Source organism: Blennius ocellaris, assembly GCF_963422515.1.
Source record: "Blennius ocellaris genome assembly, chromosome: 24".
Taxonomy (NCBI): Eukaryota; Metazoa; Chordata; class Actinopteri; order Blenniiformes; family Blenniidae; genus Blennius; species Blennius ocellaris.
The window spans coordinates 9,942,404-9,969,187 of record NC_137673.1 but is presented as its reverse complement, the minus strand read 5'-3'; the positions used below and the strand labels follow the sequence as shown (position 1 = coordinate 9,969,187).

Genomic DNA, 26,784 nt, shown 5'->3' with positions numbered 1-26,784 from the left:
TTCCAAACACAAAGTGGATGCTGGTGATGGTGGATCAAAAACCTCCTGTTTTGGTAGTGTGCCCTCTTTTGGGCGATTCTGGTTTGAACAAAAAGCCCAAGCAAAATGAATCAAACTCCAGATTTTCAGTTTCAACTGAGGTCCAACACCAATGTAGAAGGAAATAATGGAATTTCCACCTGATGACTCCTTTATTAAAGTGTGAGCTTACCTTTGGACTCTTGGTGAGTTGAGGCCCCCTTGTGGCTGAACTCGGAAACTGCTGGTTCAGCAAACGAGGTCTTATATTCACATAAAATAAAAGTTTTGTGACAAATTCATTTAGCTTATACAAGCGTGGCCAGGGCCTCGGTGATACAGCAACATTTTCAGGTGGACAGATGTTATGTGCTCTGCACGAAGACAAATAAAGGACATAAAATCTCTAACAGCCTGGAGTTTGGTCTTGGGGGAGTGGATGCAGACTTTTTCAGACGTTTCTTTTGCAGAGCCAAGGAGCTGTTGGGGGAAGTTTATTGGCGTGCAAGGGTGCCGTCGCTGGCCGGCGTCCAGCTGGATGCACCGCGGCCACGTCACACCGTCAAAACAACAGCAGCAGGGAGGAATCACTACTCACAGGCTTTAATGTGAGAAGGAAAAGGAAAGAACAGCTCAGCAAAATGAGAAGTTATTGTGAAACAGGAAGGGAGGATGACTTCAAATGTACTTCTGTCATTCATTCGTCATTTTATAGCCTGGTAACATAAAAAAAAAAATCTTCTTTCTGAAAACACTGAAGGATGATGGAAGGGAAACAAAAGCTTAACTATAACCGAGGGTCTACTCATTCATAAATAGAAAAACCTATTTGATAACGAGTCAAAACTAAAATGAATACTAGTCCATCAATAGGTGTTCCCCAGGTGAACCAAACACAACACAAATCCTTAAATATGACAACCACCTGCTTCCTATTCTTCCATCTGCTCTGATGCTCAATGTTGGCGCTCCCTGGTGGTTGACCTAGGTCGGCATTCTGGGCAGTCTTCATCAGAAACATCAGGAAGTTCTTCATCACTGTCATCAGGTCACCTGGCCTCTTTCGTCAGGTCACTTACTCATCCTGTATCAGGGGGGAACTGGCGCACCAGCGATGTAGGGGTCAAAGGTCATCCTCTCCACCGTCCTCTCAGCTCCTGCTCTCTAAATCAAATTTGACGGTAGTTCTTGTCCCTCCGTCTTTGAAGGTCTGTCCGGCAGCGAGGCTCCAGAGCAGAGAGAGACGTCCGCTGGCTCGGGCTGCAGGTTGGAGTGGCTCCATGCTCTCACTTACTGACAGACAACCTTCGCTGCAGAGCGGAGGACTGATGTCACAGCAGCCCGAGAGTCTTCACAAAGTCATTGGGGGTGGGGGGGGGGGGGGGGGGGGTGATAGACAGAGTGGCCACCAATATGTGGCAAAATTAATACACAGCTCATCCAAAATAAGTCCGAATCTAGTACATAAGTAGTCTGAAACTAGTACCTAAAAAGACATGAAAGGACAATAAATTCACAATTTCTATATCATTTAGCCAAAACCAGTAAATTGCTAAGTCAAAAACTATATATATATATATATATATAACTATATATAATAATTCGACTAAAACTCAAACAGTCCAGCTTTGCTGTTAAATGATTCAACTTAATGAGAACACATTTAATTTATATAAATAATACAAATTATATTATTAATTTGATACATTTGTATCGTTACCTGACTGCCTCTCCAGTTGATTGACAGCAGGTGTTTAAACTCCTCGAGGAGAGCGCGTGCAGTCCGATGCGCGCGCACCGTAGAAGGGGGGAGCGAAACTGCCCGCATCTTGGCCCGTTGCTGTTGCTGATGCTGCTGCGCCGCGCGCTGCGTACACGCGCTGCTGCTGCAGACCGGAGGCGGAGGGCGCCATGCAGCCGGTCTGCCCTCCTCCTCTCCCGGGAAACGGTCACCGGAGCACCGCGTCACTCGCCGCGCTGAGCCTGCACGCGCTCCTCTGGTGATGCGATCAGGTGAGTTCCCCCCTCCGCCGAACACAACTTTTTACGCATTTATCTCACTCTAGAAGCGCAATTTAAGTTAACTAATCAACTCACTGTTGTCATCATTATTGACGCATGTTATTAGGATCTTATTGTCATATTTCTTTATTTATAAATGAAAAAAAAAAAAAAAAAAAAAACTGCCCTGACACTCATCTTGAGGCGTTCAGGGACGCGCACCTTTGTTATGATAATGTTGAACAGCAGAGAGGAAGAAGCTTGGTTCATCTTTTTCCAACATGTATTTTTTTTACAAAAATAAATACAATGAAACAATAATACTAGTGCTAATAATAGCATTAGACAAGAACTATGATGAGTGATCACAACAATAATAAATAATAATGCATATTTACTGTCCGAAAAGTGGAGAGAAGCAAAGTGAAAGTTTTTCTGTGTTTTGAAGGTCAGGATTTCTAGATTAAATAGAAAAGTCTATCTCCCTCACTTTTAGCAAATGTGTGCTCATACAGGCCAATCACAGATTTTCCCTTGATGACATCACTAGGGGAAATAACTCACTTTTGACTCTTCCACAGAGTTTCATACCACGCTGCTGCCCCCTGCTGTCTGGCGGCTCTCAGCGCCTTCTTTTGGTTCTGATGGCTGAGGAACTTCATGTCAGTTGGTCCAGGCGCTGAAGACCCACATCTGAGTCTTCACGTGGTCTTCCAGTCTGGATTCATGTATATTAAGAGACCTGGTCCCCCCAGCAGATGTGGTCTCCGTGTCAGCTGATGAGGTCCACAACACCTCCAGTCCTCCTCATGATGATGATGATGGTTGTGGCCCTGGGCCACGCCTGCCCCAGGATCTGCCACTGCTCCGACAGGAACGGCCTGGTGGTCCAGTGCACCTCCCGGGACCTGGACCATGTCCCGCCGGACCTCCCTAGGGACACCGTCGTGCTTCTGCTCTCCTCCAACAACATCCGCCGCCTCCAGAAGGGGGTGCTGGCAGACCTGGCCCTCCTCCGGGAGCTGGACCTGTCCCACAACGCCCTGGACAGTGTGGAGGCTGGCGCCTTCCAGGGGGTCTCGGAGGACCTTCAAACCCTGGACCTATCCCACAACCAGCTGAGCAGTCTACCCCGGGATACCTTCTCTAAACTGCGGGCCCGGGTCCGGCTCTCGGGGAACCCCTGGCACTGCGAGTGCTCCCTGCAGGAGGTCCTGAAGGAGCTCAGGCTGGACCCTGAGACCGTCAACCGGGTCACCTGCTTCTCCTCGGTGCGGGACCAGTACGTGGGCCAGCCCGTCATACAGGTCCTCGACTCGGGAGTCAACTTCTGCAACTTCCACCACAAGACCATGGACCTGGCCATGTTTGTGGCCATGTTCTGCTGGTTCTCCATGGTGACTGCCTACATAGTCCACTATGTACGACAAAACCAGGAGGACACCCGCAGACACAGGGACTACCTCAAGACCCTGCCTAGGGACTACCTCCAGACCCTGCCCAGCACTCTGCATCTCACCAAGGACTCTGACACAGCCAGCAGTGTCTGCTAGTCCTGTAGGGCCTGCTAGTACTGTAGGGTCTGCTCATACTATCGGATCCTGTAAGCTCTGCTAGAGTCCTGTAGGGTCTGCTAGAGTCCTGTACGGTCTGCTAGAGTCCTGTACGGTCTTGTAGGGCCTGCTACAGTCCTGTAGGGTCTGTTAGAGTCCTGTAAGGTCTGCTCGTCCTGTAGGGTCCTGTTAGTTCTGCTAGAGGCCTGCAGGGTCTATAAAGCCCCGGTTCCACCGCACACAAGTGCCGGGACGCAGCGGAGCGGTACGGAGCGGTACGGAATAGAGACCCCGACCGAAATTTTGGGTCGCATCCCCACTGCAGAGAGGAGCGTTAAAAGTGGGCAGGGCTTATGAGCTCCGCAGAAATGTGACATAACAGAAAAGAAAGTCGTGAGATGTAGATCTTATGAATCCTCTGTTGTTGTTTAAATTCTCCACTTTGCACTGTTATTTTTTGCAGCGGAAAAAAACAAAGTTACTTTTTGCAGCAGTCATTTTTTGCAGCGGAGAGCTGCAGCGCAACTTCCGTGTTTGTTGTGAGAGAGCGAGCTCTGAGCTTTCTGCTCAAACGCAGGAGGCACTCCACTCCGGCGCTGATCGCGGTCCGGCAGCTCAGCGCCGGAACACGGAGGCGCCGAGCTCCGAGCGCCACTGACCGCGGCTGAACAGAACGCTGACCGCCTCTGGAAAGCGGAGCTGCCGGAGCGCGGTCAGCGCCGGAGACAAAACCTCCAGACTCCCGTGTCCCGGACGCGCATCCACGCCACGGCGAGCGCTATGCTGCAAACAGAAAACTCCAACGCGATGCAAAGTCCCTCCCCCCCGGTCTCCCCCTGCCTCAAGTCGCTCTCTCACAACAAACACTAAAGTTGAGCAGCAAAGAAAATAAAATGAAAATAAAAACAACCAGTGCACAGCTGACCACACTGACAGCAGAGGATTCAGCCAACACATTAAAATATTGACCAATCACTGACCAATCAGCAGACAGCAGCTCAAACTCAGACCCGTTCCATGGTCCCCGGCACCCCAACGGAAGGGTAGCGGAAAAGCGGTCGCCTTTGGAGCGGTTTAGACCGCATTCCTGGCGTGACACGCGAACCGGTTTAGACCGGTCTAGGCCGGTACTTTTTCTGCTAGAATCCTGTAGGGTCTGCTGAAGTACCCTCAGGGCCCGTTCAGGGATGGAAGTGGTTTCAGGGTCTCACCCTGATCACTGACGAGAACCACGTTGGTCACATGACCCTCATCAGAAACAGGAAGTGGTCACTTGTAACACTTTTCACTGCTTCACAAGAACTGGAGACTTTGTCTTCCACGACACTAAGAAGGAGAAAACGAACCTGAACGCGGGTCATGAATGGAAAAGACATCGTTTTTCAGCTCGTTGGATGATCAAGTTGTTCCAGAGCGAGATTCACCTGATTTTTCACCTGGAATTCGTAATCCAACCTAGACCATAACCCTATAAACAAAAAGTTTATTTTCAATTTTATAGCACTGTATTATTCCATGGCTTATCGGCAGCAGCCACACATAGATCCATTTTTATTTTTTTTCAGTTTTCTTTTTTTTTTAAAGATGTCCCATGTTAATGACCTGCAATATGTTGGAAAATTGTGAAAACGACTCTTTTGGCCACAAAAGTTGCAGACCTCCGGACAAGAAAGAAATCTGCTCTTCATTGTAGATTATTTATAGCAGCGGGGGGCCGACGTTCAGCCTCACATTCTTTGAATCATTAAATGCAACTGAAATATTTCGTGTGTGTGTGTGTGTGTTACGGGAACAGAGACGCTGCAGACACGCATGTTAACAATAGATTTTTACTGAATGTTACATTTGGTCTCCGTTCAACAGGACTTTTTAACAAATACAAAGGCGACTTTGGTGACGCAGAAACTTGACAATTAAAAATAAATTTAAAAACCTTAACTAAGGCACTTCGGGTGACGCCCTTATGTGAATCTCGTCAAAATCAGCGGAGTGATAAATAGGCAGCGTACAAAAGATAAAGTGCAACACGTGGTGGGAGCCTCCGGCTCGTGGATTCCTCTTTGCCCGGTCCGGGTCAGCTCGGGGAACGTCCCACCGTCAGCTGGACGCCGTCCGTTCCTCCGTCAGTGCTTCTTGTTTTAGACCGCAGCTCCGGCGCTCAGAGAGCCGTCTCAAAGATGACCACGGCGCCGTCCTCCAGCTCGGCGTGGCCGTTTGCCACCGTGGGTCGGGTCCTGCTGTTGTACGCCTGAAACCACAACGTCTCCCGTCACGTCGGGTCCAGAGGAGACAAACGGCGGCGTTCCGATTCTCACCGCGAGGTTTTTCACCTGTTTAGCTGCCGCCAGCAGAGTCGCCGCCTCGTGTTTCCCCGTCTGCTGCACCATCTTGTAGAAGATCCCCTCCTGATCCTGGAGCAGGACGTGCGGCTCGTCGTAGGCGCAGACCCGCCCCGCATCCAGAACCTGGACACACAAAACACCATGTCTCCTGTACGTCACGTCTCCTCTGATGGCCAATTCACTTCCAATGTCCAAAAAAATGTCTGCTTTACCCGTTGCCATGGAAACTAATTCGGACCGTTTTCAAAAATGTACACTTTACCTGTTTCTATGGAGACAAAGCATTTTGAAAAAGTTGTTTTCACCTGTTTCCATGGAGACTTGAGCAATTTCAAAAAGTAGTGCTTTACCCATTTCCATGGAGATAAAGTTGGAGTCTTTTCAATATGTTACATTTTCCAAATTTCTATGGAAACGAAGATGAAGCATTTTCGAAAAGTTATGTTTTACCTGTTTCCAAGGAGTCGGAGGAGTTTCAAAGAGTTGTGCCCCCCCCTCCCCATTTTCATAAAGATAGAGTTGGACTGCTCTCAAAATATTGCGTTTTTCCTGTTTCCATGGAGACGGAGTCAAAGCATCTTCAAAAAGTTCCATTTTGCCCATTTTGGAGTCGTTTGGAGTGTTTTCAAGAAGTTACAATCCCATTTCTATTGAGACTGAGTTGGGAGTATTTTCAAAAAGTTGCATTGTGAATTTCTCTTGGAGATCATTAAAGTATTTATCTATCTATCTATCTATCTTCCCCATTTCCATAGAGATGAAGCATTTTCAAAGAGTTGCCCCCCACCCCGCTTTCTATGGAGGCGGAGCGTTTTCAAATAGGCATTTTCTCAAAATTTTCAGGATCTGCAGCTTTAACCTAGAGCCTTGTGCACTCCACGGTGCATGTTGGACATGTCCTAGTCACTGTGTGTAGTTAGTGAATCTTTAATGTTTAAGGAACGTTGACAATGTTGACCAATGTTAGAAGTTGCGTTGCCTCACCAGGATGCGGTCGCTGTCGATGATGGTGTTGAGCCGGTGAGCGATGGTGAGCACTGTACAGTCCCTGAACTTGTCCCGGATGGTTTTCTGGATCAGCTCGTCCGTCCTGCACACGGATAGGAAGCAGCTCAGAGACCTGATCCAGACCGGGTCCGGCCCACTGGCAGAGGGGGGAAGGTGGCGGGATCCTCACCTGGGGTCCACGTTGGCCGTTGCCTCGTCGATGATCAGGACACGGTTCTTCCTCAGGATGGCTCTGGCCAGACACACCAGCTGCCTCTGGCCCACGCTGAAGTTGGACCCGGACTCGGCCAGAACCGTCTCCAGCCGGCCCGGCAGCTCCTCCACCACCGACCTCAGCTGCACCTAAGGACCACAGGACTCTGAACCAGGATGGTCTACAGACCACCAACGATAGTGAGGCTTTTCCACTACGCCTCCCTTCACCTCGACTCGCGAGAACTGTATCATGAGAAAGCGCCATTTGACCACCAGTCCTCACCTCTTCCAGAGCCGTCCACAGGTCCTGGTCCGAGTGCTGATTGAAGGGGTCCAGGTTCTTCCTCATGGAGCCTGTGAACAGTACTGGGTCCTGCAACATAATAATCAACGTCTCACCTGGGTCCAGGGGCCAGTCTAGATCCGGAGACCTGAATACCAGGCGAGCGCCGCAGGTCTACCTGTGGGATGATGGACATCTTCTGACGCAGGTCGTGGAGGCCGATCTCCGAGGTCAGGACACCGTCAATCCGGATCTTCCCCTCGGGCTCTGCCAGGCGGAACAGAGCCGAGACCAGGGAGCTCTTCCCGGCTCCGGTTCTGCCCACGATCCCCACCTGGTGGACAGACATGGAGTCAGTTCCTGCTGGGACTTGAATCCACGCCAAGCAGTCCGGGGGAGGGGGGGGGGGTGTCCAACCTTCTCCTGTGCGCTGAAGGTGGCTTTGAGGCCGTGGAGAACCGGCGCCGTGTCCGGACTGTAGGAGAAAAAGACCTGGTCCATGGTCACCAGGCCTCTGCTGGGCCAGCTGGGGGGAGGACGCTTGTCCGTCTCCCAGGGGGCTTCACTCTCCAGATGAGTGTACTCCACCACCCGCTCCACCGAGGTCATCTGACCAAAACAACACACAACTTTTGAGATTTGTTTTTCTCTTTTTCTCCTATTGTCATAAGCCTTGTTTCCACAGATGTGCTGGCACAGGACAGGACATTACAGGTTTTTGCGTTTCAACAAACCAAAGTTGTGGATAGTACCGAAAGTACCATATCCAACCATTACCATCTTTCATAACCCCTTCATTGAGGTTCCTCGCACATTGGTACGGTACCATAAGGAGGAGTAACGAAATGTGTTCCGCTTTGATTCTGCGTTTACTGTCGAATTGTAATGATGTGGCATGCCTGCGTCGTTGCAACTCGTTCACAACCCTGCCAACATTTTAACCGCACTCTGCGGTGGAAATAACGAAATAGGTTTGAGTCTGATTGCCTTTGGCCGTACCACCCCGTACTGGACCTTACTCAATGCGGTGGAAACGAGGCTATAGAGAAGAGGTTTGTCTCCGGCCCGGGAGCGTTTCTCACCATGTTCTCCACCTCGGCGCTCTGCCGGACGCCCCACTGGAACATCCCCATCAGCGTGACGGAGTAGCTGAGGGCCAAGCCCACCGAGCCGGCATCGAGCTCTGTCGGAGGAACACACGCGTTCAGGAGCAGCGCCAACACACACACACACACACACACATAGGGGGGAGGGTCCGTACGGTCTCGGAGCAGCAGGCAGCCGAACGTGGTGATGGTCACGAAGATGGCGCAGATGGCATCGAGGCGCAAGGCGAACCATCGGGAGGTGGTGAGGAAGAGGAACCAGGCCTCTGTGGAGGATGAAGAGCAGACAGGAAGCTTAGAGGCTGCAGGCTGAGAAGAGGAGGAGGAGGAGGAGGAGGAGGAGGAGGAGGAAGAGGAGCAACCAGAGTGCAGGTCCTGGTGGGCATCAAAGATCTTCTGGAAGCGGTCCTCGGCACCAAACGCCCGGATGGTCCACAGACCCTGAAGAGACGAGGACAGGTGGGAGAAGACGGGACTCCGAGCTGCGGGAAACGAGGGAAACCATTAGATTCGTCTTCACCCTGCTGCTGCCGGAAGCTCCAGAGGTCGACTCACTGGTGGACTCCAGACGCTTGATGTTTCTGGATGTCTGCAGGAAGTAGCGGCGCAAGAAGACGAAGGCGATGAGGAGCGGCAGCACGGGGAGCAGGACCCAGGGGATCACCGAGGCGGCCACGGCAATCACCCCGATGATCTGCAGGAACACCTGACGAGAGGAGCAGAAGAAAATGCTTAGGTTTATCAGGTTCTGATCCTTCTCTCTTCAATAGAAGAGGGTCCTCATCCAAGATGGCCACCTGTACTTTGCAAAATGTTGTAGCTCATGGAAGGAGGTTCGGTTCATCAAGTTCTGATCCTTCTTTCCTCAATAGAAACGGACTGTCAACAAGAAAACTACCAAGTCCCAGGAAAGAAGGACTGGGAATGAAGAATTGGTTTCCCGCCCTCACCTGAATGAAGTCCACGAAGGTCCAGGGCATCTGAGAGTCCAGAGTCCCGATGTCCTTGGAGAAGCGGTTCAAGACTCTTCCTGGGGGGGGGGGGGGGGGGGGGGGGGGGGTGGACACGTAGTCACATGGTCAGGGGGTCACACGTTACCTAGGAAGTGTTCCGTTTGCCGATGCTCACCGATGGGGTTGACGTCAAAGAAGCGTACGGGCGTCCGCAAGATGGCGTCGAACATGCGGTTATGGAGGACCTCCGCACACTTGACCATGACGTTGAACAACACCATATTCCTCACGAAGCCGAACACGATGGTGGCCAGCGTCAGGCCACCGTAGATTCCCAGGTAGAAGTCCAGCTCCAGTTCCTGCGTGGCGTTGTGGACGGCGGTGGCGTTGACGCTGTCATCCAACTTCTCCTGCTTGTCGGCCCTGAGGGGACAGGGACACGTTGAGATGCTACAAACAGGAAGTACTCGAGGAATCTGGAGAGACTGTTTACCAGTGAGCCAGCCACCAGTCCTGCATGATGTACGACACCTGGAGGAGGACAGGAAGTACATTAACAGACTTCCTGTATGAGCCCAGAGTCTCCAGAGGAACACCCCAAGTACCTGAGCCAGGAGGTTGATGAGGATGACGAATAGCAGGAGGAAGGCACTGGCGCCAGCCTTCAGGTAGGTGACGTACAGACCCACTCCGATGTTTCCCTGAGCGCGACTCTCCTCCGCCAGCGCCTGAACCGGCAGCTCGGCCTGCGGAAACAAACGTAATCGTAAAACAACACGTAATCGTGTTGTTGGGAGTCCCGGATGGCCGACGGCGCCGACTAACCGGAGCGCAGTCCCCGTCTTTGACCGACTGAATGGACGAGGCCAGCGACACCACAGAATTCTGGGACAGCGTGCGGCTCCTGGAGAGGATGTCCTGCTGCTGCGACGGCGGCTCCTCCTCGTCTTCCTCCTTCTTCAGCAACGAGGTGAAGTCCACCCCGGAGCGCTGCAGCTCCGTGTACGTCCCCTTGGCCACCATGTGACCCTGACACAATTTTAACATTAATTAAAAAAAATGACAAAAAAAATGTAATAATCTAAATGAAAAAAGATAACTTAAAGGAAAAAATTCAAGATATTTTAAAATTAATAAATAAAAAACTAAGCATTAAATCACTATATTACATGTTAGCATATGCATATATATACATATATATATAGACACACACACACACACACACACACACACACACACACATATATAGCTTTATGAAAATATTAAAGACTTTTTTTAAATTTAAAACAAACTAAAAAATATTTTTTTAGTGCTTAAAAAAATGTCAGCATTTCTAGTCTTTATGTAAATTCGCTTTCAGTATGTAAATGATCATTTTAGCATTGTCCATTCTACTCTTATGTAAATTCGCATTTTGGCATATAAAGTAGCATGTCCAGACTGTCTTTATTTGAATCAGCATTTTAGCATTTCTCCTGCTTTATTAAAATTTGCATTTTAACACATCTTTATGTGAATATTCCTTTATCACATTCAGTCTAACTTGCTGTCGTTGAGGCTGTGCCCTCTGGGGGGCGCCACAGCCAGGCTGCCACCCACCTCCTTGAGCACCAGGATGTGGTCTGCAGCCTTCAGGTACTGCAGCTGGTGCGTGACCAGGATGCGAGGTTTGTTCCTGAGTAGGCCGCAAATACACTGTTCAAACAGGTGGCGTCCCACCTCGGCGTCCACCGCGCTCAGAGGGTCGTCCAGTAGGTAGATGTCTGCGTCCTGGTACACCGCCCTGGAAGTACAACACCTTACAACTTCAAAATAAAGTCCACACGGCTCAGACATGTTTGACTTGGCGAGCATTGATGATGTTTCATCCTATTTATACTCTTCATCTCGTTTTTAGCACTTTTTCATGTTTTAGGGAGTTTTAAGTGTACTTAGCCACATTAGCGATTGTAGCTGTTTAACTTTTTTTTTTTTTTACCTCATTTAGTGGTTTAGCCACTTTGTTTTTTTTTTAATGATTTTAGCCATTGGTTTAAATGTATATATATTGTGGTGGCCGTTAAGACTCAGGCCTCTCACCCAGCAGGATGATGGGAAAAGGGGCGTGGTTTAACGCTCCCAAGCCTGGGGTCTGTTGCCACATTGTTCAGTGGAGTCTTGGCAGCTGCTGAATAAAGACGTGTTCATACCTTCAGCTCTGACTCTGAGTTTAAGTGGGACTTTGTGATCGCCTCCATTACTGTTCCCATTACCGGTGCTGATTTTCTCTTTGCTCATGATTTGCTGGTTGATGTCGCGAACCGCCGGTTGATCGATGCAGTGTCATTTGATACCTTTCCGTGTGAGACCGGGGAACTGGGCCGTTAACCCGCGCTAATTTTTTAGCATCAGACAATGTGTTTCAGCGTTTGTTGGGGGAGTATCCGTCTTTGACCAAGCCTGTATTTTCCACCATGGTGACAAAGCACGGCGTCAAGCATTTCATTGCTACCACGGGCCCGTTGGTTTTTGCGCGCGCACGTCGGAGAAGCTAGCTATAGCTAAAGAGGAGTTTGCTAATATGGAGCGTTTGGGCATCGTGAGGCATTCTAATAGCCCGTGGGCCTCGCCGCTTCACATGGTGCCGAAGGCAGATGGGTTATGGCGGCCAGGTGGAGATTTTCGCCGCCTTAACAATATCACTGTGCATGATCGCTATCCCGTTCTGCATATTCAAGACTTTTCTGTGCGTTTGGCAGGCACATCTGTGTTTTTTGAAGTGGACCTGGTGCGCGGTTCTCACCAGGTTCCTGTGCGTGCAGATGATGTGCCCAAGACTGCAGTGATTACCCCGTTCGGGCTTTTTGAGTTCCAGCGCATGCCTTTTGGCCTTAAAGGGGCAGCACAGACTTTTCAGAGGTTGATGGACTCGGTGCTGCGTGACCTCGCTTTCGTGTTTGTTTACCTGGACGACATCTTGGTGGCTAGTTCTTCAGTTGAGGAGCATTTGTCAGATCTGAAGCAAGTTTTTCAGCGCCTTGAGGAGCACGGCCTTATTGTCAATCCTGCTAAGTGCCAGTTTGGTCTGCCTGTGATTGACTTTTTGAGTCAATCACCTTCCGTTGCCTTCTAAGGTGCAGGCGGTGACAGTTTTCCCTTGTCCAGCTTCGGTTAAGGCCCTGCAGGAGTTTTTGGGTATGATTAATTTCTACAACCGTTTTCTTCTGCGTGCCGCCCACCTTCTGCAGCCACTTTATGGGGCTTTGCGTTTGAAGAAAGGCTCCGATCCAGTTGACTGGACACCAGATCATGTCCAGGCCTTTGAGAATGCCAAGACTGCTCTTGCTGATGCAATTCTTTTAGCCCATCCAGCACCTTCAGCACCCATCTCTTTAACAACTGACACATCTGATATAGCGGTGGGGGCTGTGGTGGAACAGCAGGTGGCTGGAGTTTGGCAGCCTCTTGCATTTTTCAGCCGCAAGTTGCGATAGCGAACGCAAGTATAGTGTTTTTGACCGTGAGTTGCTGGCGTTATATCTTGCAACTCGTCATTTCCGTTTCCTTTTGGAGGGCCGGTCGTTCACAGCTTATGTGGATCACAAACCGTTGCCCTTGGCAATGTCTCAGAGGGCGGAGCTGTGGTCTGCTCGCCAGCAGCGCCATTTGACATCCATCTCCGAGTTTCCAACCGATATTCGGCATGTGGCTGATAAGGCGGATTGTGTCGCTGATTGTCCGTCTCGTGTGCTTGTGTGTCCCGTGTATCTGGGGGAATTTTTGCCTGTGAGTTCTGCGCCGCGACCCCGGTCAGATGTCGGTCCATTTTCCTCCAGCAGTTTTTTGGCTCCATTCGCCACTGTTTGCCACGGTCGCTTGTTCCGGCGGAGATCAATTCGGCCCGTCTTGTGTCGTGCAACATGACGCTCACCGCTCGCCCTTACAACCCCCATATGATGGCTGATGAGGTCATGTGTCCGGTCCAGGTTCGCCGTCGTGGTCGCCCTCCTTCAAGACCCCCAGTGTTTTCTCCTCCTCATGGACGCCCTGCTCGCCGAGTTTCGCCTGCGGTTTCGCATGAGGGACAACGCAGCTGTTATGGTCGACCGTTAAAGCCTCCAGTGAGGTACTAACTGGTTTCCCAGTATTGCCTTCTAGGGCTCAGGCCTCTCACCCAGCAGGATGGTGGGAAAAGGGGCCTGGTTTTAGGCTCCCGCGCCTGGGGTTGTTGCCATATTGTTCAGTGGAGTTTTGGCAGTTGCTGAATAAAGACGTGTTCATATCTTCAGCTCTGACTCATCCTTCGTCCTGCCACAAAATCAGTTAAATCCTTTTTAGTTGCCAATTATTAGCTACCTTCTCTATTTTGGTAATTTTGCATCTTAAGTAGATTTTGTTTTACTCTTTAGCTTGCTTCAGTAGTTTAAGCTTTTTTAACCATGTTAGAAATTTTTGCCATTTCGGTAGTTTTTTGTTTGTTTGTTTTCTAGCTTGATTTTACCTACATTAGTCATTTCAATTAATTTTTTTAAATCAGACTTCGCAATTTCAGATATTTGAACCATTTCAAAACAAAATTAGTCATTGGAATCCTTCGACCACTAAACAAAGTGTGCAAAGTGTATTGAGTCGTGTGATGACGGAGTTGACGCTACCTGGCCAGGTTGACCCGAGCCTTCTGCCCCCCGCTGAGCGTTGCCCCCCGGTCTCCAATCAGGGTCCTGTCTCCGTCTGGCAGCAGCTCCAGGTCCTGCAGAGGACAGTGACAGCTGGAGACCAAAACCAGAAAAAGACCCACAACCAGAACCCCAACCAGAACACATCACAATCCAGTCAGACAGCGTGACTCGGCACTTTCTCGTCCTTTGACTGAACCTGGTCAGAGTGTAACTGATTAACCCGCCTTCATATCGCATACAACTACACGATCATAATGACTGGGTTTTTGTTGCTGTTGGGTAACTCGTTTGATAATCCCAATCCGACACAGGTTGCACTGAATACACGAGGCAGCTGAAGACTGCTGACTCAGCACATCTCAAACATTGAAATTATTCTGCTGAAGCACGTAGGACTCGTATCGTAATCATTTTTATCAATGACTGTGTTTCACAACAGTTTTCTTCCACGTAGCCTCTTTAATGCGCTAAAGATGAAGAAATACCAAAAGCACTGATAAAATGGTAGCATTTCCGCCAACAAAAGCTAACATTACAGCCTAAAGTGAGAATTGTTTCCGTTGCACCATGTTAGATGAGAGATGCTTTGCAGCTTTAAGCTTAGTGTGGTTATGGCACAGTGCGTTGTGTGATGCCATGTCGAAGCCGATAAACGTTTTCTGTCTCGTCGCGCAGGCTCAACTAATAGCTAACAGATAGCATAGCATCTCACCCTCTTGAGCACACAGGCTCAGCCAATAGTTAGCGATTAGCGTAGCGTCTCACCCTCTTGAGCGCGCAGGCACGCAGCACTCTCTCGTACTTGTGCGGGTGCATTTCCTTGCCGAACAGGATGTTGTTGCGGATGGTTCCGGGGAAGACCCAGGGTTGCTGGGCAGCGTACGTCAGCTGCCCTCTGACCTGCAGCCGGCCCTTGGTGGCGGGGAGCTCGCCGAGGATGGAGCTGAGCAGGGACGACTGAATACAGGAGGAAGAACTGGTTTTAACTTAAATAAATAGTAGTAAATAAATACAACCGTGTGGAGAAGGGAAGAAAGGTTCTGACCTTGCCGGCACCAACCGGTCCGATGACCGCCAGCAGCTGATTGGACCTCAGAGTGAGGGAGATGTTCTGGAGAGACGGAGCATCTAGACTCTGGAACATCACAGGAAACAATTAAACACTCCGTCACTTGGTGAAGTCAACAAACTGAAGCAAGTGTCGCTTTCAGGACATGGAACAGCGAGAAGTCAAAATTAAAGATGCTTTATCATCGTTACAAGCGCTTCAGGATGTTGTTATAGCCTTGTGGTTGCCATTTTATTTGTTTGGTAGTCGTTTGCATTGTCTGGTTGTTGGGGTTTTTTGTGGTTGCCGTTTTGGCTGTTTGGTGGCCATTTTGACTGTTTGGTAGCCATTTTGGCTACGTGAGTGATTCAGTATCCGATTTAACCATGTGAATGCCATTTAAGCAATTTGGTTGCCGTTTAGGATTCTGGTAGCCGTTTTAACCGTATGATTGCCATTTCAGCAGTTTCTAATCATGTTCACTGTCGTAGCTACTTTAGCAACATTTGACCATTTGGTAGCCATTTAAGTGGCTTATTAGACATTTTTGCCATTTGGTAGCCATTCAGTCGCCACTTTAGCAGCTGTTTGTTACCTGTATTAGCAGTCACAACCATGTCATTATATTTGCTTTTACAAATTAGTTGCTTTAGCTGTTGTTGCTATTTTAGCCATTTTTAACCATTCAGCTGCTCACTGTTTTAGCCGTTATAGCTACCTCCCTTTAGTTGCTTTTGCAGGTTTTAGTCATTTTCGCTGCCATTGCTACTTTAGTCATACTAAGCAGTTTGAGCCATTTAGTAGTTCTTTTAGCAGTTCGGCAGCTTTTCCCGAGATGGTAGCACACAACGCATTACGACAGTCACCTGGTCCCAGTAGCAGAGCAGATCCTGGACGTCCACCATCGGATCCAGTTTGTCCTCCTGCGGCAGCGCTGCGCTGCCTTTAGCGATCTCGTCCAGCAGCAGGAACTCCTGTGTACAACAAAGCGACCCATTAGCGACCTTTACCAACGGTTCTGGATGGACATGGCGGTGCTGTGATTAAACACCTGGATCCTCTTCACGCTGACGCGGCTCTCGAACAGCTTCTCCACGGCGCTGGGGAAGAAGAGTGTGACGGTGAGGCGCACGGCGGTGTACAGAGACACTGTCACAAAGACACGACTGGCTGAGATGGGGTTCCCCAGCAGCACGTAAATCGTGAAGGTCACGAAGACGATGATCTTGCTGGCGCAGAAGAAGGACGCCATGTTGAGACCTCGCAGGTACGAGCTCTTCATAATCTTGGAGATCTCCTTCCTGGGAAGAGACGTCGCAGTCTTTAGCATGAGGAAGACTTTAAACGCACGTTAAAAATGTTTGAGACCACTACCTTCTGACTTCCGACACCAGCGCGGCAAAGGGCTTCTCCCAGGCGTACATCTTGATGATCCTCATCCCAGAAACCACCTCGTTCATGGTGCGGATCCGGCTGTCGGTCAGGACCGCCGTCTTGCTCCTGCGCGGGACCGAGAGAATATACATTGATACAAGATTGTTTTGTTGACCGATCGTTTGACAGCTTAAGTTCTAAAACAGTTTCTTGGTGTTGGACGTGAACTTGGAGAAGAGTCTTCTGAACAGGTTCTGTGTTGGCATGAGGATTATGAGAACTATCAGGAACACGAGGACCATCGCGGTTTCTACCTGAACTTAGAGAAGAGTCGCCCAAACAGGGTCTGGGTTGGCATTAGGATCATGAGGACCACCATCCCCGCCAGGCAGGACGCTCCAATCTCGTTCCAGAGGAGGCCCACCACGGCCGCCGCCTGCAGGGGGCCCACCCACAGGAAGTGGAGGAAGATGGTCACCTGAGGAAGAGGAGGGGGTGATGAAGGCACTTCTCACAGTGCCGACGTCAAACATCACAGCAACAGACTGATTCAAAGCGACTCTGGCAGCTTCCAGCTGCTTTAATCTCCTTTTATTAGTAGAGTTAATTAAAGCTCGTAAATCACAAAGCAAACCAAGAATCAACTGGTGGAGGAGAAATGATGGAGAAAAAAAGATGGAATGACTACATCTTCTAGAATATCTACTTTTAGTTTCACATTTCAATGGTTATAATAACAATAATAATTGTGAAATATGTATTCTAAATTAATACTATATAAATCATATTAGTTGTAAAACAAAATTAAGATGAAGAATTATAATAATTGTTAAAATGTTATATCATAACAAAAAGTTATATATATATACACACACACACACACACACGCACATATATATATACCAAATTAATAGTTGTAAAATATAATTAATAACATGAATATTTACAATATTAGTAATATATAGTAATAAGTCATTGTGATAATGCAATAATAACTGGGACTGCAGATGGAAACGAGCAACGGCTAAATCTGGTACAAAGCATCTTTGCTTTAAATGTTTTTTGTACATGGTCCTTGAAAAATAAACAAATACACAAATAAACTAAAAATAGAATATATTTATTTTCCATATAATGTATAAAAATCATGTTAACAATTCTAAAATGAAATTAATAGGAATATTCATAATAATTGTGATGTATTATTATGTAATATGAATATACAACTAACACATCTTTAAAAATATATAACTAGAAATCATATTAATAGTTATATCAATGTGAATAAATACAATGATAGTGATAGTTACAAATAAAAACAATAAGTCCACATTTTTAAAAAATTAGACATTTTAATCCTAATTGCTAGGATAAAATATATATCAAGCAAAAACAAAAACATTTTTTTTTTTTATAATTGATTTTGGTCATTTCTTTTGTAAGTTTCAGCGCATCTGACTCCCTGTGACGTTTCCCTGACGTTTGTGCGAGCACGTACTTCGTCGAACTTATTGACGTCGTTGGACAGCAGGTTGACGATCTGTCCCGTGGTGGTTTTGGTCATCGCCGAGCTGCTGAGGCTCAGAGCCTGACGAGACAGAGCCACAGAACCGTTTCAAGGTGGAAAATGAGTGAAAGAATTCCGTTGGTGGATTATCTGTAAAGCACCTCTTAGCGGATCACAGGACTCATGTTGGCAGAACTTCAGATCACCCCCCCTCCCCCCCAACTTCCACCACCACCCTGACCTTGTTGTAGATCATGTGACACATGGCCACGCGGATCTTCATGCCCATCCTCTGCACGTGGTAGAAGTAGAGGTGGTGGATGAGCGCCAGGCCAATGGTGCAGGCCGAGACGCCGGCGGCATAGCCCAGCGTCTGGTGCAGCGCCACCGTGTCTTCCGGGTTGTAGGTCTCAAAGTACGTGATCATTTTACCCATGAACACCGGCTGCACCACTTTGATCACCTCCTGCAGAGGGAGAGAGCGAGAGCGAGAGCGAGAGCGAGAGAGAGAGAGAGAGAGAGAGACCGACCAGTTGAGGTCAGCAGAGGTCAACTGGCGACAGCTAAAACAAGTGAAAACAACTAAAGTAGCCAATACAGTCAATATGGCTAAAGTTCTAAAATGGCTCATTCCTCTACATGTCTAAAACTAGCAAAAGCAGCCCATCGCAGATTTTTAAAAAGATACAAAAAGGACGAACTGCAAAAAATGGGCTCAAGCGGTATGAGTGACAAAAAGTGGTTTGATTAAGTACGAGCTAAAATTCCTAAAACGTCTGAAATTGCTAGAATTCCTAAAACTAGAATTAGATTAACAGCTTCGGATGAAAGAGGGTTAAGCTTACAAAATGCCTGAATAGCTTATAGAGATGAAAATGTAAATACAAATTATAAATAAATAATAATAATAATAATAAATGTTTGGAAAAAAAAGATCTTTAATTGCCAAAATGGCTAAAAAGAACTTAAACCTCGAAAAACAAAGAATTGTAAGCTCTTTTAATTGTTATTTAAATGTCAGAAACAGAACAGAACTCCACATACAAGTCTCTATATTTTGTGTTTTGTAGCTCCGGGCCAATTTTAGTTGAAAGAGGCAAAAATGGTGATCTATGATGTTCTCCTTGACTTCCTGACCACATGATGCGTACGATACAATACGGTACGATACGTGCAATGCTCTATGTATAATGCAATCCGTGCAATACGGTGCGTATGACATTGTACAGTAATTTGTAGATAACCGACCTCCACAAGCGTGAAGAAGCCCAGCACTGCGTACGGTTTCCAGTAGCACTTAATGATCGCTCTGGAGAGTCGAGGTTTCTTCATCTCTTTGGTGGACTTGAGAACTTCCAGGTCCCAGAACCTGGCGAACAGAGAAACCCGGCGGCAGCATCAAACAGAGGCGTCACTTTTGCTGAACGCCACCGGTTACGACCGACCCTTCTTACCCGAACCCGACCCAGATGTTCAAGACCGGCAGGTGGAGGTGGACTTCACTTAAGTGCGACGACGTTAATGAGCTTGTGCTTTGACATTAGATTTTTTTTAAAGAACGATCTTTTTACTGTTGCTACTCTATTTCATTTTATTTAAAAAGAAGTTTAATCTTACAGATTGTCTTGACAATTTCAATAAGACTCAAGTTTCATAGAGCAGGATGTTAAAAGGTTATACAGACCATCATGTAAAACACTGCAGTCCTTTTTTGATACTTTGGTTTACATATTAGTAATATTATTAATTATTTTTACTTAATTTTTAGTTACTTTTACTTTAATTTTGATGTTTTGTTACATTCATAATTTTCTTCATTTATGCGTGTGTGTGTGTGTGTTGGGGGTTGTGTGAAGAATTTCATGTACCTTGAGGAGAATAAAACAAACATTTAAATGGTTAAAAAATGTATGTTTTAATTATTTATTTGGAATTCTCGTGTGTTTTGGGTTTAAACTGAGCAAACACGTGACAAAACAGTTGTGGAGGCAACATTATGTAATCGACATCATAACAAAATAGATCAAACAGAATCTTTATTGTCAGTGTTACAATAAAATGTAAAGTGCCAGCTTGTTGGCAACAGTCGGTGGGTATAAAATGCGAGAATAGGTTTTCTCCAGGAGGTTGGGAGTATCTGTGCTGTAACTGGGCATTTGTTTTTTGACAGTTTCCACTTTTAGGAGATGAAATAAGATGGATTTTTTTTTCAGTTTCAGGGGCACCAGACTAAAATTAAACAACTTTACGGTTTTTAAAGGTCTTCAATCACTGATGAGACTGGTGCTCTGTGAGCACTGTGTTGAGACATGTCTTTAAAACAAACATGGCTGTGGGCGTTTTTCATTTTTCTTATCTACGGGTCCAATAAACATCAGGGGGGTGGGAGGGACTTTTTTCTTTATTTAGCTGCTGCAAAATAGTACAAGTTCAATTATCTCTTGAATGGCATCCTAAATTCAAAATAGAAATAGCTGCTGACGAAGGCGTCGGGTGCAAAAGAACAAAAGATGTTTCATTAGATTATATTGTGTCATATATTATACTGCACTTGGAAAAAGGTTGGATAAACGCAGTCGGACTGGAAATAGGTGGCTCCTCCATCATGGCCGCATAAAAAGATCAATCCCAGATTTATTGGCTTTGTTCAAAGAATTAATAGGCAAGTGTAACACGTGTTAAACGTAAAATAGAAATGGCAATGAGAGCAAAGAGAGGAAAGTCTGGCAAAAATTCAACAACCCGACTTCGATGAGCTAAATATTAATTTACAACTGAAGCTTGTTAGCATGTAGCATTGCTACTGTGTGAGCCCCTAAACTTGTAAGCAGGTAGCATCGCTACTGTGTGAGCCCCGACGCTCGTTAGCATTTAGCATGAAGCCTTGCTAATGTGAGCACTGAAGCTCATTAGCCTGTAGCACGGTGCCTCGCTACTGCGTGAGCACTGAAGCTTGTTGGCATGTAGCATGTAGCCTCGCTACTGCATGAGCCCCGAAGTTCTTTCATTACTGAAACAGTTCAGCGAAATGTATTTCTGAAAACATTTAAAGCAAGAAATAAGCGGCGCAGTTGAAAAGTTAAAAAAAATTAAAAACCTCTTCAGATACACGTGGCTGTTGAGAGGGAGCGTGGCCATGTGTGAGGGGGGCGTGGCCTCCAAGTTTGACAAGTTCTTGAAGTATGAACTCTCCTGCTGAACAACAATTTTTATGACCTCACAGCCAAGCATGTTCTTCTTCTCATGAGAGTGAGACTTCACGGAGTGGTTTTGTTTGGTCTGGTTTAACATGTTTGGGTTCTGTTCTCAGGCTGCGACAAACATGGTGTCCTTTGCTTTAGTATCACAATAACGACTGGCCATAATTCAAACACCTTGCTTTTATTGTATTTTCTCATCATTATGTAGAACTCCACCCCCGACTCGAGTCTCTATAAATCTTTGAAGACATCCAATCAGAGCGACTCCACTGTGGCCTCTGACACACTGAGATAAACCCGGCGCTTTACCCTCCCCACCCGACAGATACGTAACGGCAGTTTATTGAGGTATGTTGCTGAGCGCTTCAACAAAAACCTGTGACCGACAGTAACTGTGAACAAGTGTGAACCGGTTTGTTTTACTATCTGGTGATTGTTCAACAAGACAGAAAAAAACAAAACAAAGATCTCTCGAGTTCTTTATATCTACGAATACTCTATGTTCAGAATGAACACGGCGATAACCAGTGGACGACTTGGTAATGAAACGTTTTGTGATTGACACACTGCACACTCGAGTTTTAAAACAGATGACGAAAGATAAAGTTGGGTTAAAGTTTTAAATTATGGCCAATTTCTTTTCTTTTTTTTTTACAGTGGCTAAAACAGCTAAAGTGCTAGCCTTTCAGTAGCTGCATTCACACGGTCACTTTTCTGTCAGATTGAATTCTTCCCAATTAAATAATCAGCTTGGCCCGTTAACATGAACAATGAGGCCACATCCGCACGAGCCAAAACAATTTTTTTAGTCCCCAGGTTTCTTAAAATAAAATTCAGTCCATACTTCATTATGAATGCGGCTCAATACGATACTTCAGGGCATATAATACACATGCCAGGCCTTTAGGGGGTGCTGTGACTCCCCAAACACATCAAAAACACACAAACCATGGAAACCAATACATTATGAAGTTATTTGATCCACCACACCACTCCTTCCATCAGTCGTCATGGTTGTTTTTACAATTTCCGTGTGACGCCCCCTTGACCTTTGACCCCCCCCATCCCCCCCCAACCGTAAACCAGGGTCATGAGTTCATTGCCTCTCGACCGCTGACCCAGTGGCTTTCAAAGTCAATGGAACCATCCTTGGATAAATACAAAACATGCAATTTGGGTCAATAGTTTTTGCGAAAAGTTGGTAAAATTCATATACACGCAAATAAATAAATAAACTCACGTTATCATTCCTAGCTCCGCTCTGGAAAAAAAAATGTTTCCGAGACGGTGGAATGACAAGCAAACCAAAATATTCCCACACTGATTCAGAGTCCCCCGGTCGACAGAGACGCAGAGATTACGTGTCAGCAGGAGTTAAGAAAGCAAGGCCTTGAGTCACACCAGGAGTAACACGCTGAGAAACTGAAACCAGCACCTCGGAATGGAACAGGAGGCTTTAAACGCAGTAAGGGTGTAAAAAAGAAAAGGGGCCAAGACAAATACCAGCAGAGACGCAAAGTCCTGTTGTTTGAAGAACAAATTCAAGACGTTTCCCGATACAACGACAGATTCATGTGGAGAAGTACCACAACATATAACAGTACTGGTCTGCATCGGTACTTGTCAAGGTGCCAGTAAAAGTTAGTATCAGTACCAGTATACGCCTGTATCGGTACCAGAATCAGTAAATCTTTGGTGATCTTCAATAGAACCATTTATGTTGAACATATGATTGGAATTGATCTAAAATGACCTGCTGATCTGACGCAGACCCAAGCTATTCAATAACTTCTTCCAGGAACTCTGAAATGAGCAGAGAACAAAAAGAGGAAGTTTGGTTTGCTCAAATTGTGTGAAGTTTTCTCAGAAAATATACTCTGCCAGGAGATTCGGGAGGAAAACACAATGCGAGCGATAATTTCAAAAGGACTTGTGGTTTTATACACAGACGATGCAGTAGGTCTCTTAAAGGTCCCACCTGACCGTTAACCTCTCTTTAACAAAGCAGAGAAGAAGGATGGAGAAAACCGAGGGTGCTGTTTTGACTTGGGTTTTTTTTTTTTTTTTTTTTGCTCAAAGCAACATTTACCTCTGCAGGTCCTGGCCCAGCTTCTCCGACCGGTCCTCGGCGAGCACCTGGAACATGTCATCCTCCTCCAGCCGGCGTTTGTATCCGGTTTTGAACAGAGGGTTGAGCCACCTGACGGAGAGAAGACCGTTCCATCAGCGTATTGTCAAAATCGACAAGCAGGGAATTCTTATCATGACGCGTTGAATTCGATTACTCTCGGTCGATGTTCCACTTTTTTTCCCTCCGTCTCTGATCTTTCTGTGAAACCTTTGTGTCCAAAAATAAAACGGTAAATAAAGAGGCCTTGTGGTGACACTGTCAGAAAAACAAGCCGAGCCAACTTAACTATTTACATTGTAATATAAAAAGCTACAATTGTGAACATTCCAGTTATAAAGGATTAAAATACAACCAGGAGACAGTTATAATTTCACCTTATTGGAAGTGCTGAGTCACATGTGCACCAGGCAGTGATTTAAAACTATTAAAATGTCGCTTGAAGTCGTTTATTTATTTTGTGAATTTTAACGTCCTTTCCTCGATTTGTCACACAAAAAATAAGCCACATTTTTTTTATTTTTAATATTCGGAATGAAATCTTAATATTTCTGATTATTCTTCTCACTTTTCAAAGCAGGATTAAATCTTTAGACTTTTTTTTTTTTTTTTTTCAATAAATGTGTCTGTAAATTTAGATTTCTGACTGTAGTCTCTTAACTGGACATTTTTATGAATGAGTTCAAGTCATATTTCTGACTTTATTTCTGCATTTAGGCCATGGACGATGACTTTAATCTCAGAATTTACATAAATCTCGTAATTTTTACTATTTCAAAATCAGACTACAACATATTTTTTACATATTTATACAACTTTTTTTAATCAGGATTATGTCTTTAATCTCAATGATTTTTCAGATTAAAGTCAGATTAAAACATTCTCTATTATATTTCCTCATAATTCACACTTCAATCTCTGAATTCTGACTTTAACCTAAAAGTGTGATTTTTTTTCTAACTCACATTAAGAAATGTCTAACTTTTACTTTGAATTCATACTTCAATCTCTGACTTTAATTTAAAATTAGGACTTTTTTCAGTCATATTTCTGAAGTACTAATACTAATTCTGACTAATTTCAACATTTTAAGTTTTTTCTAAGTCAGATTTCTCACTTTTTTTTTACAGAATGATGACACCAATTTTAAATTCTAAGTGATGATATGTCATTTTGATCATTTTCTCATCATTCTGATATATTCTCCAATTTTAATTTGAAAGTCAAATTGAGACATATTTCTAACTTTTTCCTTTTTTCAATTATACTCGTGACTTTACTTTTAAACTTAAGCTCTAATCTCAGTTACAGTTACTTTAACTCCAATATCACTCAGATTTTTTTTACTTTTGTTGTTGAATTCAGACTTTAATCTCGAACTTCTCTGGATTTCAATTTCCATTATAGACTTTCGTGTAAATCTAACGCTGTATAAACACAAAGAGTTGTGAAATTGTTTCAATAACTTGATACAGTTTATCTTTGTTTATTTTTATCAGATTGCAGGAGTGGAATTGAGTGTGTCAGTATTTTTCAATATGTACATTGATACATATTGATATGATGTATTTTGAGTCCGATCGTTGACGTCACAGGAAGGTAAGCTGAAAACTTAATAACACAAAGTATCCAGGCGATGGCCGCGTCCCATTCTGTGGGTGAGCCTCGTCTGTTCAAGCGGGTGCACGGTTCCCAGTCTGCTCGCACGCGACGTGACACTAAATATAACCGCGCCAGGTTTAATTGCGCCTCACGATGTCCTGGGAAACTTTGACATCCAGCGGTTAAACTCGCGTTTCCCCAACATGAAAAACCTCAAATAGCAAAAAGACTACACTGCGCCGACCCTCGAGATCACTCCCCGGTTCGTGGGGAGTTTGTCACCCCGCATTCGGGCTCTTAAAGCGAGTGCTTAAAGTGAAGAAGGAAGTTAGGGATGAAGCTAAAAAAAAAAAAAAAATAGCTAACGGTGGTGCGTTCACGTACCAGAACATGATCCGGGAGACGAGGTTCGCGCTGGCCGCCGGGTTCGCCTTGGCATCTTTGCCCACTTTCTCCATGGTGGTCCCGCTTTCTCACGCGCTCCGTCCGGTCCGCCTCGCTCAGTAAGCGCCTCTGTCGGCTATGTGGCGTAACTTTGGGAGAGACACATGCTGGGAGGAGGTGCGCAAACCCCAAGGTGTATTACATATCCGGCCCGGCACATGGACCACAGGAAGCGTCAGAGGAGGAGAGTTTACGAGGACCCGCACGAGAAGCCACCTGATTGGCCAGAACGATGCAGCGCCGCTTCCGATTGGCTGGATATGCGACAGCCTTTCCACTATTGCATGACAGGAGGGTAACGTCGTGTAATTCAACGAGTGTCATATTTCATTGTGATTTCGTGGTTTAGAATGCTCTTTTCCAAGGATTCCATTAAATTACGACATGATTTATGAGGCAGAAATACACGGTGACGCATATATATTGATTCACCTGTGAACACTCATACAGGCATTATTATTTTATCAAAAAATGTCAAATGTTCAATATCTTCCAGCCTGATCTTGTATTTGATTGTAATTAACTATATCATTATATTGGGTTTTTTGTATGTAACACAAGTTTTTATCATATTTGCAGTTTCTGCTCGCTCTTGACACACAAGACGATTTCAAGCCATCACCCTGCATTGTGACATCTTTCAACATCTTTCGCTTAAAAAGTGTATAAATGTAGTGCGTTTCTCTGTGGATCTCTATAAAAGATTGTCCGTCTTCATCTGTCAGGACAATTCATCACTCACACGAACGAGCAATTTATAGTCACATATTAACCTCAAACATGTTTTTGGACAGTGGCAAGAAATGTAGCAGTTACTGGATAATCATGATGGGTTAATTATAAACGGGATGAACATGGTGAACTTATATTCTTTTTAAATGTTGTTTTTCTGACATCAGAAATAACAATATGAGTGACACACAAAACTCTCACAAAATTACCAAAAAGACACAAAAATCAGACTTAAAAACACAATAAACAACTGCTTTTAATTATTTGTATGTGTAAAGCTGAATATATCTTCTTGATAAATAAAGATTATTATGAATAATATGAATGATTGTTTGCCATTAGTATTCAGCTAAGCCCTTGATGTGGAAAAAGCATGAAACTGCTTAAACAAATAAGTACAAAAGATGCAAAAACTTCTATGCAGATGCAAAATAACCACAAACGACATGCAATCTTACTATAAAAACACAGACATAAACTGAGCAGACACACAAAAGGACCCAAAACAGCTGAAATCAATTTCCAAAATGTAAAATTCAAGTTCAAATAATAATAAAAACACAAATTCCACAAAGAAATGCAACATATTAATTTAAAAAAACACAAAAACAAATGCTAAAGTTCAGAAATAA

The 26,784-nt window shown here is 45.6% G+C and overlaps 2 protein-coding genes across 4 annotated transcripts; one reads left to right on the top strand and one right to left on the bottom strand.

The window, feature by feature from the left end:
* Window positions 1-2,840: 2,840 nt before the first annotated feature.
* LOC308147538 (leucine-rich repeat-containing protein 3-like) lies at window positions 2,841-3,572 on the top strand (the record flags this gene model as incomplete). The annotated part of the gene is made up of 1 exon (XM_080519751.1): window positions 2,841-3,572. One exon carries the CDS (start codon window positions 2,841-2,843, stop codon window positions 3,570-3,572), a length of 732 nt encoding a protein of 243 aa, XP_080375877.1.
* Window positions 3,573-5,387: 1,815 nt separating this feature from the next.
* On the bottom strand, window positions 5,388-25,524 carry abcc4 (ATP binding cassette subfamily C member 4 (PEL blood group)). 3 transcript variants are annotated; one of them, XM_080519536.1, is made up of 29 exons: window positions 25,361-25,524; window positions 23,336-23,446; window positions 19,295-19,415; window positions 18,288-18,512; window positions 18,038-18,127; window positions 16,854-17,017; window positions 16,540-16,665; window positions 16,217-16,466; window positions 16,032-16,139; window positions 15,163-15,252; window positions 14,883-15,074; window positions 14,094-14,188; window positions 11,059-11,242; window positions 10,285-10,488; window positions 10,065-10,205; window positions 9,953-9,990; window positions 9,635-9,882; window positions 9,457-9,536; window positions 9,062-9,212; window positions 8,869-8,988; window positions 8,662-8,772; window positions 8,483-8,583; window positions 7,818-8,009; window positions 7,579-7,734; window positions 7,401-7,490; window positions 7,092-7,264; window positions 6,899-7,004; window positions 5,903-6,037; window positions 5,388-5,820 (listed from the first exon to the last, which is right to left on the bottom strand). In XM_080519536.1, exons 1-29 carry the CDS (start codon window positions 25,432-25,434, stop codon window positions 5,731-5,733), a joined length of 3,966 nt encoding a protein of 1,321 aa, XP_080375662.1. In that variant the 5' UTR covers window positions 25,435-25,524; the 3' UTR covers window positions 5,388-5,730. The 3 variants fall into 3 exon arrangements, with proteins under 3 accessions (XP_080375662.1, XP_080375661.1, XP_080375663.1); XM_080519535.1 differs by having other exon boundaries at window positions 8,662-8,988; XM_080519537.1 differs by lacking the exon at window positions 25,361-25,524 and adding an exon at window positions 23,532-23,550 and having other exon boundaries at window positions 8,662-8,988.
* Window positions 25,525-26,784: the final 1,260 nt, after the last annotated feature.